The 17500-nt window shown below is 42.0% G+C and overlaps 1 protein-coding gene across 1 annotated transcript in view; it reads right to left on the bottom strand.

Annotated features, from left to right (window-relative positions):
* Positions 1–17500, bottom strand: part of TRAF1 (TNF receptor associated factor 1) — a 147021-nt gene that overhangs the window by 120598 nt on the left and 8923 nt on the right. Inside the window, exon 2 of the mRNA XM_053695932.1 lies at positions 3637–3721. Coding sequence (XP_053551907.1) covers positions 3637–3721 — 85 coding nt within the window. The remainder of the gene's footprint in view (positions 1–3636; positions 3722–17500) is intronic.

Here is a 17500-nt window from a genome sequence, read left to right as displayed (position 1 = left end):
TGATTTAACATGAAATCCTCCTGTGCCAGTTTACAGAACAATATCTGGCACACAAACACAAAAGCACTGATTTAACATGAAATCCTCCTGTGCCAGTTTACAGAACAATGTCTGGCACAGAAGCACAAAAGCACTGATTTAACATGAAATCCTCCTGTGCCAGTTTACAGAGAGCAATGTCTGGCACACAAACACAAAAGCACTGATTTAACATGAAATCCTCCTGTGCCAGTTTACAGAGAACAATGTCTGGCTCACAAACACAAAAGCACTGATTTAACATGAAATCCCCCTGTGCCAGTTTACAGAGAACAATGTCTGGCACACAAGCACAAAAGCACTGATTTAACATGAAATTCTCCTGTGCCAGTTTACAGAGAGCAATATCTGGCACACAAACACAAAAGCACTGATTTAACATGAAATCCTCCTGTGCCAGTTTACAGAGAGCAATGTCTGGCACACAAACACAAAAGCACTGATTTAACATGAAATCCTCCTGTGCCAGTTTACAGAGAGCAATGTCTGGCACACAAGCACAAAAGTACTGGTTTAACATGAAGTCCCCCTGTGCCAGTTTACAGAACAATGTCTGGCACACAAACACAAAAGCACTGATTTAACATGAAATCCTCCTGTGCCAGTTTACAGAGAGCAATGTCTGGCACACAAACACAAAAGCACTTATTTAACATGAAATCCTCCTGTGCCAGTTTACAGAGAACAATTTCTGGCACACAAGCACAAAAGCACTGATTTAACATGAAATCCTCCTGTGCCAGTTTACAGAACAATGTCTGGCACACAAACACAAAAGCACTGATTTAACATGAAATCCTCCTGTGCCAGTTTACAGAGAGCAATGTCTGGCACACAAACACAAAAGCACTGATTTAACATGAAATCCTCCTGTGCCAGTTTACAGAGAACAATGTCTGGCACACAAGCACAAAAGCACTGATTTAACATGAAATCCTCCTGTGCCAGTTTACAGAGAGCAATGTCTGGCACACAAACACAAAAGCACTGATTTAACATGAAATCCTCCTGTGCCAGTTTACAGAGAACAATGTCTGGCACACAAGCACAAAAGCACTGATTTAACATGAAATCCTCCTGTGCCAGTTTACAGAGAGCAATGTCTGGCACACAAACACAAAAGCACTGATTTAACATGAAATCCTCCTGTGCCAGTTTACAGAGAGCAATGTCTGGCACACAAGCACAAAAGCACTGATTTAACATGAAATCCTCCTGTGCCAGTTTATAGAGAGCAATGTCTGGCACACAAACACAAAAGCACTGATTTAACATGAAATCCTCATGTGCCAGTTTACAGAGAGCAATGTCTGGCACACAAACACAAAAGCACAGATTTAACATGAAATCCTCCTGTGCCAGTTTACAGAGAGCAATGTCTGGCACACAAACACAAAAGCACTGATTTAACATGAAATCCCCCTGTGCCAGTTTACAGAACAATGTCTGGCACACAAGCACAAAAGCACTGATTTAACATGAAATCCTCCTGTGCCAGTTTACAGAGAGCAATGTCTGGCACACAAGCACAAAAGCACTGATTTAACATGAAATCCTCCTGTGCCAGTTTACAGAGAACAATGTCTGGCACAGACGCACAAAAGCACTGATTTAACATGAAATCCTCCTGTGCCAGTTTACAGAACAATGTCTGGCACAGAAGCACAAAAGCACTGATTTAACATGAAATCCTCCTGTGCCAGTTTACAGAACAATGTCTGGCACAGAAGCACAAAAGTACTGATTTAACATGAAATCCTCCTGTGCCAGTTTACAGAGAACAATGTCTGGCACACAAGCACAAAAGTACTGATTTAACATGAAATCCTCCTGTGCCAGTTTACAGAGAACAATGTCTGGCACAGAAGCACAAAAGCACTGATTTAACATGAGTAATGAATGTCTAACAATGTCTATTCCGGTCTTTTCATCAGTTTAACACAGATCAAAGAGCAGATTAAAACATACAAGTAATTACACTACATTGAGGTTTATGTCCCCTGCACTAAACGTGAGCTCTTCATGACTAGTGTAGCATTGCACTAAGCACTTATAGGGACCACTAAGGTTCTTGCACAACTGAAGTTGAAGAACTGATGAGTGTGCAAATACCTATATGCAGAGTAGCCTGAACGTGATAGGTTAACACATGCACTTGGGATCTGAATTCAAGCTAAACATGTAATGAATACAAATGATATACTTTAATTGATGTACAGGATAAAGAAAGACCAATTAAACACGCTCTATATAGAGTACAACTAGCAAATTCAGTTACTACTTATTGATAACAGACATGAAAGTCTTTGACTGTCTATACATAAATATCTAACTGCTGGAGCATACATACCCGCTCTTATGTATTTATCAGGGTATAGATCTATGTGTGATTTGTGTGTGTGTCAGGTGTGTGTGTGTCAGGTGTGTGTGTATGTGTGTTAGGTGTGTGTGTGTATGTTAGGTGTGTGTGTATGTCAGGTGTGTGTGTATGTCAGGTGTGTGTGTGTGTGTCAGGTGTGTGTGTGTCAGGTGTGTGTGTGTGTGTCAGGTGTGTGTGTATGTGTGTCAGGTGTGTGTATGTGTGTTAGGTGTGTGTGTATGTCAGGTGTGTGTGTCAGGTGTGTGTGTGTGTTAGGTGTGTGTGTATGTCAGGTGTGTGTGTGTATGTCAGGTGTGTATGTATGTCAGGTGTGTGTGTATGTCAGGTGTGTATGTATGTCAGGTGTGTGTGTATGTCAGGTGTGTGTGTATGTCAGGTGTGTATGTATGTCAGGTGTGTGTGTGTCAGGTGTGTGTGTAATCCAGGTGTGTGTGTCAGGTGTGTGTATGGCAGGTGTGTGCGTATGGCAGGTGTGTGTGTATGGCAGGTGTGTGTGTATGGCAGGTGTGTGTATGGCAGGTGTGTGTGTGTGTGTATGTGTGTTAGGTGTGTGTGTGTGTGTGTCAGGTGTGTGTATGTCAGGTGTGTGTGTATGGCAGGTGTGTGTGTGTGTCAGGTGTGTGTGTGTCAGGTGTGTGTGTATGGCAGGTGTGTGTGTGTGTGTGTTAGGTGTGTGTGTATGTCAGGTGTGTGTGTATGTCAGGTGTGTGTATGGCAGGTGTGTGTGTGTGTCAGGTGTGTGTGTGTCAGGTGTGTGTCAGGTGTATGTGTATGTCAGGTGTGTGTGTGTCAGGTGTGTGTGTGTGTCAGGTGTATGTGTATGTCAGGTGTGTGTGTGTCAGGTGTGTGTGTGTCAGGTGTATGTGTATGTCAGGTGTGTGTGTGTCAGGTGTATGTGTATGTCAGGTGTGTGTCAGGTGTGTGTGTGTCAGGTGTATGTGTATGTCAGGTGTGTGTCAGGTGTGTGTGTGTCAGGTGTGTGTTTGGCAGGTGTGTGTGTGTGTCAGGTGTATGTGTATGTCAGGTGTGTGTCAGGTGTGTGTGTGTGTCAGGTGTGTGTGTGTGTCAGGTGTGTGTGTGTGTCAGGTGTGTGTGTATGTCAGGTGTGTGTGTATGTCAGGTGTGTGTGTCAGGTGTGTGTGTATGGCAGGTGTGTGTGTGCGCGTGCGCTAGGTGACTGTGTATACATACATATCTAGCTGCTGGAGCATACACACCTGCTCTTCTTTTATCAAGCTGTCATCCCCTATCAAGGTTTTGTCTTCTTGTAAGCACTTTAGACAAATTGGCCTTTTGTGATGTCTGTGGAGGAAAGTGGAAAGCATTTATTTGCTACTGCATTTGTATTATCACATTGCACTAAACAGAAGACAAAGTCTTTTTATATATGTGCATAGTATATATCAGCAAATAAGCCCCTCGCCACTATAGATCTGCATACAAAACATCATTTATTCTTACCTGATAAATTCATTGCTTACATGGTGGTGAGAGTCCACAATCTATTACTGCTGGGAATTACTTGTCTCTACCACTAGGAGGAGGCAGAGAGTCCCAAACCCCAAAAGCTCTATAAAACCCCTCCCACCTCACACATACCTTAGTCTAACGAATAGAAAAAGGGATAAGAAACATAAAAGGAGAAGGGAAAAGAAGATGTGTGGAAGAAAAAACTAACTCCAGAAAAACATAAGGGTGGGGTCTCATGGACTCTCACCACCACAAAAGAAATGAATTTATCAGGTAAGTATAAAATATGTTTTCTTTCATACAGGTGGTGAGAGTCCACAATCCTTTACTCCTGGGAACTATTACCTGAGCTGCAGAGTTCACAAGTAATAACATGAAGGGAGGGATTTTTTTTTTCAGAGAAATTAAATCCACAACTCCACAAAAACCCAACAAGGGCAAATATTCATTTTTTTTTTTTTTTTTTAATGCACTTAAAATAAAATCAATCAGGCAAGAAAAAAATAAACTGAAAGAACTGCCTGAAGGCTGCCTCAGAAGAAGCTAAAACATAAAAATGGTAGACTTTTGTAAATGTATGCAAAGAAGACCAAATAGCTGCCTTGCAAATTTGGTCAACTGAAGCTTCATTCTCGAAGACCCAAGAAGTGGCGACTGACCTAGTAGAATGAGCAGTAATCCTATTGGCTGATTTGAATTTGAAGAATCAAATCAGCCAATAGGAATGCAAGGGACGTCATATTTAAACGTGTACCTTGAATTCACTATTCAGTGTACAGCGGCGATCATACGAAGAGGATCCTTCAACGCTCCATGGCTCCATGGTCCGCGCTCATCTCCGCTCCACAACGGCTTGGTCCTGGATGAAAAAGGAAGAGGTCTCCGCTTGGAAGAAGATGTCGGCCGCTTGGAAGACTTCACCTCCTGGAACAGGACCTTCTCCGCCGGACTTCAGGAACGGTGAGTACCTGTTTGGGGGGTTAGACTTAGGCTTTTTTTTATTTTGGGGGGAGGTTGGTTTTTTTAGATAAGGGATTTCTGGGCACTCTTAAAAGAGCTGAATGCCCATACAAATGCCCCTTTAGAAGCAATGGGTGGTTTAGGATTTTTTAGTGTTAGTTTTTTTTTATTTTGATGGGTTTAGTGGGTGGGGGGTTTTACTGTTAGAGGGGGGACTTAGTATTTTTTTTTAAGGAAAAGAGCTGATTAAGTTAGGGCAATGTCCTACAAAAGGCCCTTTTAAGGGCTATTGGTAGTTTAGCATTAGATTAGGGGGGTTTATTTTGGGGGGATTTTTTATGTTCATAGGGATTAGGTTTAATTATTTTTATTTTTGATGATTTGGTTTATTATTTTATGTAATGTTAGATGTTTTTTTATTAGGGTTATTATTTTGTTGTAATCTAAGATTCATTTAAATTTATTTTTTTATTTTTAAGCAATGATAGCTTTTTTAATTTAATTGTAACTTAGTATTTTTTAATTTAGGTAATTGGGGTTAATTTAGGGAGTATTAGTTAGGGGGCTTAGTAATTTAGTTATTTGCATTGTGGGGGTTTGGTGGATTAGGGGTTAATAGATTTATTAGTATTATTGCGTTGTGTGGGTTTGTCGGATTAGAGGTTAATAGTTTTATTAGGTTTATTGCGATGTGGGTTAATGGCGGATTAGGGGTTAATAGTTTTAATAAGTAGTTTGCGATGTTGGGGTTGACAGATTTAGGGGTTAATACTTTTATTAGGTAGATCGCAATGTTTAATTAGGCGTTGTGGGGGGTTGTCAGTTTAGGGGTTAATACTTTTATTACTAGTTCCGATGTGGGTTTGATGGCGGATATAGGGGTTTAACGTGTCGGGTTTATTTTTGGGAGGCGAGTTAGACTTTTATGGGAGATTTGACATTGTTTTTTTTATTTTCTTAGGCGCCGGCAGAAATTTGTATTTACGCTCATTTCTGGACATTGCTAGTTTATTCGACTTACTGCACTTTATGAACTGCCGGCGGGGTTTATGTAATACCCCCATGTGTGAGGTGAAATTACGTGAGGCGCGGGATTCAGCAATTGTGCTGAAGCCAGAGCCGTATATGTAATCTCGCCCCAGTTTTGGTGTACAATGAACTAGTAGAATGAGCAGTAATCAGTTTGGGTGGAGGCTGACCTAGTAGAATGAGCAGTAATCAGTTTCGGTGGAGGCTGACCTAGTAGAATGAGCAGTAATCAGTTTCGGTGGAGGCTGACCTAGTAGAATGAGCAGTAATCAGTTTCGGTGGAGGCTGACCTAGTAGAATGAGCAGTAATCAGTTTCGGTGGAGGCTGACCTAGTAGAATGAGCAGTAATCAGTTTTGGTGGAGGCTGACCTAGTAGAATGAGCCGTAATCAGTTTCGGTGGAGGCTGACCTAGCAGAATGAGCAGTAATCAGTTTCGGTGGAGGCTGACCTAGTAGAATGAGCAGTAATCAGTTTCAGTGGAGGCTGACCTAGTAGAATGAGCAGTAATTAGTTTCGGTGGAGGCTGACCTAGTAGAATGAGCAGTAATCAGTTTCGGTGGAGGCTGACCTAGTAGAATGAGCAGTAATCAGTTTCAGTGGAGGCTGGCCTAGTAGAATGAGCAGTAATCAGTTTCAGTGGAGACTGACCTAGTAGAATGAGCAGTAATCACTTTAGTTGGAAGATGAACTAGTAGAATAAGCAGTAATCAGTTTCAGTGGAGGCTGACCTAGTAGAATGAGCAGTAATCAGTTTCGGTGGAGGCTGACCTAGTAGAATGAGCAGTAATCAGTTTTGGTGGAGGCTGACCTAGCAGAATGAGCAGTAATCAGTTTCAGTGGAGGCTGACCTAGTAGAATGAGCAGTAATCAGTTTCAGTGGAGGCTGACCTAGTAGAATGAGCAGTAATCAGTTTCAGTGGAGGCTGACCTAGTAGAATGAGCAGTAATCAGTTTTGGTGTACAATGACCTAGTAGAATGAGCAGTAATCAGTTTTGGTGGAGGCTGACCTAGTAGAATGAGCAGTAATCGGTTTCAGTAGAGGCTGACCTAGTAGAATGAGCAGTAATCAGTTTCGGTGGAGGCAGAACTAGTAGAATGAGCAGTAATCAGTTTCGGTGGAGGCTGACCTAGTAGAATGAGCAGTAATCGGTTTCGGTGGAGGCTGACCTAGTAGAATGAGCAGTAATCAGTTTTGGTGGAGGCTGACCTAGTAGAATGAGCAGTAATCAGTTTCGGTGGAGGCTGACCTAATAGAATGAGCAGTAATCAGTTTCGGTGGAGGCTGACCTAGTAGAATGAGTAGTAATCAGTTTCAGTGGAGGCTGACCTAGTAGAATGAGCAGTAATCAGTTTCGGTGGGGGCTGACCTAACAGAATGAGCAGTAATCAGTTTCGGTGGAGGCTGACTGTCATGTCCCTTTAAATATGGGAGTGTCTATCCTGCTTCAGCCCTATATAACTCCTTATCACACTCTCCTAGTTGCTTAGTATTGGAGTCTTATGCTATAGGACTGCTACAGCCAAGCCTATCTTCTCTGCAAACTGTGTCTGCCTCTTTTACCTGTCAGTTCCGGATTTCACAGAGCTGTGACGTCACACGCCATCCTGCTTCACACAGCAGCAACACACAGTTCAGCTGCACTGTCTCCCAGACTGCCAGGACTTGCAAGCTCCTAATTCCTGCGGACCCTCTAATAATTTCTCAAGTAAGACCTGCTCTTAACATTCACTCTCCTGTGACTCAAATCATATATGAGCATACCAGACTCTTGTTTATCATATATATTTGCAATTGCTAAATCTATCTGAGCCAACTTTAATTAGCTATCTTAAAATACTCACTAAAGTTAGTTACTTATTATTTAGCTTTTTGCCTGATCTCTTTTTATTGCCTGTACTACTGAAATTCCAAACTAGTTTGTAATTATATTTTTCTATGTATCCATACTGGGGTTTCTATGTGTTACACTGCTGCAATTGTTTAGTGTTTACTCACAGGTGGCAGCTGTAGTGTAATCACCATTAACCCCTGCTAATAACTGAACTATGATGTCTGGGACTATCTTTTACTCTGATAGTAATTAATGATAAATCCCAGTATTCTTTGAACAACACACATAGTATTTTAAGTTTATTTCTTTTAACTCAGCAGTTGAGGTTCTTAAAAATAAATTCCTTGCCTTACAGGATACGGCAAGACTTAAATCCTGACAGAATACTAAGCCAGAAAAATAAACATGGACCCAGCTGAGTTAACTGCACACATGCAAACCCTTAGTCATAGGGTAGATTTACTCACTGATGGGTTAAATACCCTAAAGGCAGAAAATGATAATTTAAAAGCTTATATAAAAGATATTGTAGAAACAAAAATTCATGCTATAGAACCACAAGTCAGTCTCCCTGAATTATTTAAAGGTGATAGAACACAATTCAGAGATTTTAGAAATGCATGTTTTCTTTTGTTTACCCTAAAACCACAGACATATCCCACAGATAGAGTAAAGGTTCTAACAACCATATCTTTTCTTAGAGGTGAGCCCAGGAGCTGGGCAAACAGTTTTTTTGAAACAAATGATAACATACTCAATTCATTAGATGCTTTCTTTACCGCCTTAGCCCAGTTGTATGATGATCCATATAAACAAATGACTGCCGAAAATGCTATGAGGTCATTGAAGCAAAAGAAAAGATATGTAGAGGAGTATATCACTGAATTTAAGAAATGGGCAAAAGATAGCCAATGGAATAACCTTTCTCTAAGGAATCAATTCCGACTAGGCTTGTCTGAAGGTATTAAAGATGAGTTATCTCGAGTTGACCTTCCCCCCACCTTAGAAGAATTAATAAATCTCAGTATCACTATTGATAGACGCCTTAGGGAAAGGCAACAGGAAAGGTCTTACCAGGACACCACTCAAAAACGTCATACCCACACCCCTGCACACATACCACCAATAAAGCCCCCCACTGAGCCTATGGACATTGGGTTTGTGAAAGGACCGCTTACAGCACAGGAGAAACTAAGACGCCGCAGTCAAAATCTCTGCATGTATTGTGCAGCAGAGGACCATGGGGTTAAGGACTGTCCTGCGCTTCAGCGACAGAGCCGTGGTAAGACAATGTCACATACTGAATGTTTAGGTAGTTATACCTCTGCTACAACCTACCATAAATTCCCACTTCTTTTACAGTGGGACCAATGTCGCCTCAACGCCAGTGGAATCATTGATTCAGGAGCAACTGCAAACTATATTGATGTACTATATACTAAGGATAATAAAATACCTTTGGTGAAAAAGCAGACTCCTGTGTATTTGCGAGTTATTGATGGTAATAATATGGCCTCAGGCCCCGTAATGTATGAAACTGTACCTTTACTTGTAGTGACACAAGACCATCATAGGGAATTTCAAACTTTTGATGTCATTTCATCCCCCATTGTACCCATCATTCTAGGGTTAAACTGGCTATCACTACACAACCCCTGTATAGTCTGGTCACCATTCTCCATTTGTTTTAACTCTCACTACTGTAAGACAACTTGTTTCCCACCACTCATACTGCATACTATAGAGAAACCTTTAGAATTAGACATACCTCAAGAATATGCTGACTTCAATGACGTTTTTAGTAAAAAAGAGTCAGAAAAACTTCCTCCACATAGGAAGTATGACTGTCCTATTGAGCTCCTCCCAGGATCAGATATCCCTTATGGACACATCTTTCCATTGTCAAAACCTGAACTAGACCACTTGAAAACATACCTTGATGATAACCTAAGGAAAGGCTTTATCCGTCCTTCTACATCCCCAGCAGGTGCGGGGATGTTCTTTGTAAAAAACAAAGACGGATCTTTACGCCCAATAATCGATTATAGACAACTAAATAAAAGGACAGTAAAGAATCGTTATCCTCTCCCACTGATTCCGGAGCTTATTGAGAGACTACAGGGAGCTAAATTCTTTACCAAGCTTGACCTTAGAGGAGCCTATAATTTAATTCGAGTAAGATCTGGAGACGAATGGCTGACGGCGTTCCGCACCCGTTACGGGTTGTTTGAATACACCGTCATGCCATTCGGACTCTGTAATGCTCCCGCGACATTCCAGTATTTGATAAATGATATCTTTAAGGATATCCTGGATGTCTATCTTGTTATTTACTTGGATGACATATTAATCTATTCTAAGACCCTACCTGAACATATATCACATGTCAGACAAGTCCTTAGCAGATTGAGAAGCAACTCCTTATATGCCAAGGCTGAGAAGTGCATTTTCAACTCCAATAGCATAACTTTCCTTGGTTATTGCATCAGTGCTTCGGGCATTAGCATGGAGGATAACAAGATAGATGCTGTTAAGAATTGGCCTACCCCTGAATGTAAAAAAGACATTCAAAGATTCATGGGGTTCGCCAATTTCTACCGGAAATTCATCAAAAATTTTGCCTCCTTATCAAGACCATTAACAAACCTCACTAAAGCAAATGTTCCATTTCGTTGGACCCCAGATAGTCAAAAGACTTTTGAATTGTTTAAAGCACAGTTTACCTCTGCACCTATTCTTAGTATACCAGATCCTGAACTACAATATATATTAGAGGTCGATGCCTCGGATTATGCTGTGGGCGCCATTCTATCACAGAGACTCTCTCTCAAGAAACCGTTACATCCAGTTGCCTTCTACTCTCGTATCATGACTCCATCTGAAATACATTACCCCATTGGGGATAAAGAGCTGTTGGCAATCAAGGTCTCCCTTGAACATTGGCGACACTTGTTGGAAGGTACCATTCTGCCTATCATTATTTTCACGGATCACCGAAACCTTCAATTCCTCCAATCCACCAAGACTCTCACCGCACGACAAGTAAGGTGGAATTTATATTTTTCCAGGTTCAATTTTCTTATCACATACAGACCCTCCTCACGGAATGGCAAGGCTGATGCCTTATCAAGACAATACAAGAAACCACCAAACCTACTTAGTAAGGATACTGTCATTCCAACAGAAAAGTTCATTGCCTTTTCATTTGATTCCACATCATTCCTTAAGGAAGAACAAGAGAAAGATATTACTAAACCACTAACTGTTATGCAACGGGGCTCAGATGGTTTACATTATCATCAAGACAAGTTATATATTCCCCCATCCACCAGGCAGTTGGTTTTACACGCTATACATGATGCACCTCTAGCAGGGCATACGGGCCTTCGTAAAACACAAGATTTAGCTAATAGATCTTTCTGGTGGCCAACAATGCATAAGGATATCTCAGATTATATCTCTTCCTGTGGAGTTTGTACCTTATCTAAAAGAAGCAAACGGCCTCACTATGGATTACTTATGCCAGTAGCAACACCAAGTAGACCTTGGGAAGAAATCGCCTTGGATTATATAGTGGATTTACCACGCTCAGGAACTGATACCACAATCCTTGTTGTGGTAGACTTGTTCAGTAAGATGTGTCATTTTATACCATATCGGAAGTTACCCACTGCTGCAGAAACCTTACAATTACTGCTCACTCATGTTTTTAAACATCATGGATTACCTAAGACTATTCTAACAGATCGGGGAACCCAATTCACAAGTAAGTTTTGGCTGGAATTCTGCAAGGCTTTTCAAATAGAGAAAAGATTGTCTACAGCTTACCACCCTCAGACAAATGGGCAGACCGAGAGATGCAACCAATGGTTGGAGCAGTTTCTCAGAGGATTCTGTTGTGATCAGCAACATAAATGGTCATCTTTTCTTCCTTACGCAGAGTTTACTTATAACAACACAGTACACTCTACTACCAAGCTCACTCCGTTTTTTGTTAATTATGGATTCCATCCCACTTTCCATCTTCTACCTGACATCTACTCTTCATCTCCATCTGTCACACAGACTACTAATGACATTGCAACTAATTTCTCATCTGTCCGCTCTGCTATTGATGATGCTAAGCGAATACACAAGCTACATTATGACAAGAGGAGAACTCCTGCACCAAAGTATTCCGTTGGGGATCTAGTTTGGCTCTCCACGAAACATCTGAAGTTAACCACTCCTTCTAAGAAATTGTCGGTCCTCTACGTTGGGCCGTATCCAATAGATCGCATCATAAATGAGAACGCTATGAGATTAAGGTTACCACCTACAATACGTGTACACCCTACCTTCCATGTTTCCTTACTGAAACCGTATCGAGCCCTTAGATCACCTCCTGACCAAGTATCACTTACTCCAGTAACTGTGGACCCTGATACAGAATACGAGGTCCAAGACATATTGGACTCCAGACAGATGAGAGGTACTCTTCAATACCTTGTCAGGTGGAAGGGGTATTCTCCTGACGAAGATTCCTGGGAACCCGCAGCTAACATTTCTGCTCCCCGGTTGATCTCTAGGTTCCATCAGCGGAATCCTGATCGCCCGCATCCATGAGCCGCGGAGCTGCTCCTTGAGGGGGGTGTCATGTCATGTCCCTTTAAATATGGGAGTGTCTATCCTGCTTCAGCCCTATATAACTCCTTATCACACTCTCCTAGTTGCTTAGTATTGGAGTCTTATGCTATAGGACTGCTACAGCCAAGCCTATCTTCTCTGCAAACTGTGTCTGCCTCTTTTACCTGTCAGTTCCGGATTTCACAGAGCTGTGACGTCACACGCCATCCTGCTTCACACAGCAGCAACACACAGTTCAGCTGCACTGTCTCCCAGACTGCCAGGACTTGCAAGCTCCTAATTCCTGCGGACCCTCTAATAATTTCTCAAGTAAGACCTGCTCTTAACATTCACTCTCCTGTGACTCAAATCATATATGAGCATACCAGACTCTTGTTTATCATATATATTTGCAATTGCTAAATCTATCTGAGCCAACTTTAATTAGCTATCTTAAAATACTCACTAAAGTTAGTTACTTATTATTTAGCTTTTTGCCTGATCTCTTTTTATTGCCTGTACTACTGAAATTCCAAACTAGTTTGTAATTATATTTTTCTATGTATCCATACTGGGGTTTCTATGTGTTACACTGCTGCAATTGTTTAGTGTTTACTCACAGGTGGCAGCTGTAGTGTAATCACCATTAACCCCTGCTAATAACTGAACTATGATGTCTGGGACTATCTTTTACTCTGATAGTAATTAATGATAAATCCCAGTATTCTTTGAACAACACACATAGTATTTTAAGTTTATTTCTTTTAACTCAGCAGTTGAGGTTCTTAAAAATAAATTCCTTGCCTTACAGGATACGGCAAGACTTAAATCCTGACACTGACCTAGTAGAATGAGCATTAATCAGTTTCGGTGGAGGCTGACCTAGTAGAATGAGCAGTAATCAGTTTCGGTGGAGGCTGACCTAGTAGAATGAGCAGTAATCAGTTTTGTTGGAGGCTGACCTAGTAGAATGAGCAGTAATCAGTTTCAGTGGAGGCTGACCTAGTAGAATGAGCAGTAATCAGTTTCAGTGGAGGCTGACCTAGTAGAATGAGCAGTAATCAGTTTCGGTGGAGGCTGACCTAGGAGAATGAGCAGTAATCAGTTTTGGTGGAGGCTGACCTAGGAGAATGAGCAGTAAACAGTTTCAGGGGAGGCTGACCTAGGAGAATGAGCTTCAATCATTTTTGGTGGAGGCTGACCTAGTAGAATGAGCAGTAATCAGTTTCGGTGGAGGCTGATCTAGTAGAATGAGCAGTAATCAGTTTCGGTGGAGGCTGACCTAGTAGAATGAGCAGTAATCAGTTTCGGTGGAGGATGACCTAGTAGAATGAGCAGTAATCAGTTTCGGTGGAGGATGACCTAGTAGAATGAGCAGTAATCAGTTTCAGTGGAGGCTGACCTAGTAGAATGAGCAGTAATCAGTTTTGGTGGAGGATGAACTAGGAGAATGAGCAGTAATCAGTTTCGGTGGAGGATGAACTAGTAGAATGAGCAGTAATCAGTTTCAGTGGAGGCTGACCTAGTAGAATGAGCAGTAATCAGTTTCAGTGGAGGCTGACCTAGTAGAATGAGCAGTAATCAGTTTCAGTGGAGGCTGACCTAGTAGAATGAGCAGTAATCAGTTTCAGTGGAGGCTGACCTAGTAGAATGAGCAGTAATCAGTTTCAGTGGAGGCTGACCTAGTAGAATGAGCAGTAATCAGTTTCGGTGTACAATGACCTAGTAGAATGAGCAGTAATCAGTTTCGGTGGAGGCTGACCTAGTAGAATGAGCAGTAATCGGTTTCAGTAGAGGCTGACCTAGTAGAATGAGCAGTAATCAGTTTCGGTGGAGGCTGACCTAGTAGAATGAGCAGTAATCAGTTTCGGTGGAGGCTGACCTAGTAGAATGAGCAGTAATCAGTTTCGGTGGAGGCTGACCTAGTAGAATGAGCAGTAATCAGTTTTGGTGGAGGCTGACCTAGTAGAATGAGCCGTAATCAGTTTCGGTGGAGGCTGACCTAGCAGAATGAGCAGTAATCAGTTTCGGTGGAGGCTGACCTAGTAGAATGAGCAGTAATCAGTTTCAGTGGAGGCTGACCTAGTAGAATGAGCAGTAATCAGTTTCGGTGGAGGCTGACCTAGTAGAATGAGCAGTAATCAGTTTCGGTGGAGGCTGACCTAGTAGAATGAGCAGTAATCAGTTTCAGTGGAGGCTGACCTAGTAGAATGAGCAGTAATCAGTTTCAGTGGAGACTGACCTAGTAGAATGAGCAGTAATCACTTTAGTTGGAAGATGAACTAGTAGAATAAGCAGTAATCAGTTTCAGTGGAGGCTGACCTAGTAGAATGAGCAGTAATCAGTTTCGGTGGAGGCTGACCTAGTAGAATGAGCAGTAATCAGTTTTGGTGGAGGCTGACCTAGCAGAATGAGCAGTAATCAGTTTCAGTGGAGGCTGACCTAGTAGAATGAGCAGTAATCAGTTTCAGTGGAGGCTGACCTAGTAGAATGAGCAGTAATCAGTTTCAGTGGAGGCTGACCTAGTAGAATGAGCAGTAATCAGTTTCGGTGTACAATGACCTAGTAGAATGAGCAGTAATCCGTTTCGGTGGAGGCTGACCTAGTAGAATGAGCAGTAATCGGTTTCAGTAGAGGCTGACCTAGTAGAATGAGCAGTAATCAGTTTCGGTGGGGGCTGACCTAACAGAATGAGCAGTAATCAGTTTCGGTGGAGGCTGACCTAGTAGAATGAGCATTAATCAGTTTCGGTGGAGGCTGACCTAGTAGAATGAGCAGTAATCAGTTTCGGTGGAGGCTGACCTAGTAGAATGAGCAGTAATCAGTTTCGGTGGAGGCTGACCTAGTAGAATGAGCAGTAATCAGTTTCAGTGGAGGCTGACCTAGTAGAATGAGCAGTAATCAGTTTCAGTGGAGGCTGACCTAGTAGAATGAGCAGTAATCAGTTTCTGTGGAGGCTGACCTAGGAGAATGAGCAGTAATCAGTTTTGGTGGAGGCTGACCTAGGAGAATGAGCAGTAAACAGTTTCAGGGGAGGCTGACCTAGGAGAATGAGCTTCAATCATTTTTGGTGGAGGCTGACCTAGTAGAATGAGCAGTAATCAGTTTCGGTGGAGGCTGATCTAGTAGAATGAGCAGTAATCAGTTTCGGTGGAGGCTGACCTAGTAGAATGAGCAGTAATCAGTTTTGGTGGAGGATGACCTAGTAGAATGAGCAGTAATCAGTTTCGGTGGAGGATGACCTAGTAGAATGAGCAGTAATCAGTTTCAGTGGAGGCTGACCTAGTAGAATGAGCAGTAATCAGTTTTGGTGGAGGATGAACTAGGAGAATGAGCAGTAATCGGTTTCGGTGGAGGATGAACTAGTAGAATGAGCAGTAATCAGTTTCAGTGGAGGCTGGCCTAGTAGAATGAGCAGTAATCAGTTTCAGTGGAGGCTGACCTAGTAGAATGAGCAGTAATCAGTTTCAGTGGAGGCTGACCTAGTAGAATGAGCAGTAATCAGTTTCAGTGGAGGCTGACCTAGTAGAATGAGCAGTAATCAGTTTCAGTGGAGGCTGACCTAGTAGAATGAGCAGTAATCAGTTTCAGTGGAGGCTGACCTAGTAGAATGAGCAGTAATCAGTTTCAGTGGAGGCTGACCTAATAGAATGATCAGTAATCAGTTTCAGTGCAGGCTGACCTGCCTCTAAGTAAGCTTTGTGAATTAAGAGTTTAAACAAAAAGGCCAAAGAAACAGCAGAAACTTTCTGACCTTTTCTAGCACCAGAAAGGTGAATGAACAAACTAGAAGCCTGTCTAAAATCCTTAGTAGCAGGAATATACATCCAAATTATGCAGGAATCTCTCAGAATCATTCTTAGGATCAGGACACAAAGAAGGGAGAACAATTTCTCTGCAAAAGTTATCTGAAGAAACAACCTTAGGCAAAATAAATTCAAAGAAGTCCATAAAAATGCCTTATCCTGATGAAAAACAAGATAAGTAGGATCACAAGAAAGAGCAGATAACTCTGAAGCTCTAGCAGAGGAATAAAACCTTGCAAAAAAAGCAGTTTAACGTCCACCTTATGCCTAGGCTCAGAAGGAGGAGCCTGCAAATCCCTTAACACCAAGTTAAGATTCTATGGAGGAGAAATTGGCTTGATCAGAGGCTTAATATGAGCCAAAGCCTGAACATAGCAATCTTTCTAAAAAACAAAGCTAAAAGAGCAAAAAACTGCCCCTTCAAAAAACTGACAGATAGGTCCTCCTGTAACAAGTGCAAAATCATAGGAATTCAAAATAAACATGATCTATACATCAAGAAATAAAGCCTTACAGACCTTATGATAAATCTTCCTAGTCACAGGATTACAACCTCTTTGTCTAAGGACTGACCATTCAGTTTCCCTGCCATCAAGTTCAGAGACTTGAGATAAACGGACCTTGAGACAAAAGGTCTGACCGCAGAGAAATAGGCCAAGGCAGGTAACTGGACTTCTGAACCAGATCTGCAGATCAAATCCTGGGAGGCCAAGCTGGGGTAATCGGGATTATTGAAGGCTTCTCTAGGCCAAGCTGGGGCAATCAGGATTATTGAAGGCTTCTCTAGGCCAAGCTGGGGCAATCAGGATTATTGAAGGCTTCTCTAGGCCAAGCTGGGGCAATCAGGATTATTGAAGGCTTCTCTAGGCTTATCTTGGAGATCACTCTGGAAAGTACCACTTGAGGAGGAAACCGACCAAGGAACTACTGGAGCATCCACTAACTCTGAATGAGGGTCCCTGGACCTTGCAAAGTACCTGGAAAGTTTGTTGTTCAAACAAGAACCATCAGATCTATCTCTGGGAGACCCCAAAGACCCTCAATCTGATTTAACACATCCTGGTGAAGAGACCATTCCACTGGTTGTAAAGCTTGACGACTGACAAAGTCTGCCTTACAGTTGTCCACTGCTAAGAATATGAATCGCAGAGATTAGACAGGAATTGATTTCACCCTTTTTCATGTTTATACAGTGATGTGTGTCACATACCAATCAGTACAGTGCATGCACCAATCACAGGGGAGAACAGATAAAGTACATAGTAGCAGCTGGGCTAGAGAAGTCCTGGTATATCCCTATTACCCCTCAGTACACAGGCCTGGCACAGAGTATACTGACCAATCAGCACAGTGATTAGTACTGAGCATATGACCAT

This window comes from Bombina bombina, chromosome 12, assembly GCF_027579735.1.
Source record: "Bombina bombina isolate aBomBom1 chromosome 12, aBomBom1.pri, whole genome shotgun sequence".
NCBI classification, from domain to species: domain Eukaryota; kingdom Metazoa; phylum Chordata; class Amphibia; order Anura; family Bombinatoridae; genus Bombina; species Bombina bombina.
The sequence above is the reverse complement of the archived record's forward strand: the minus strand, read 5'-3'. Positions and strand labels throughout refer to the sequence as shown.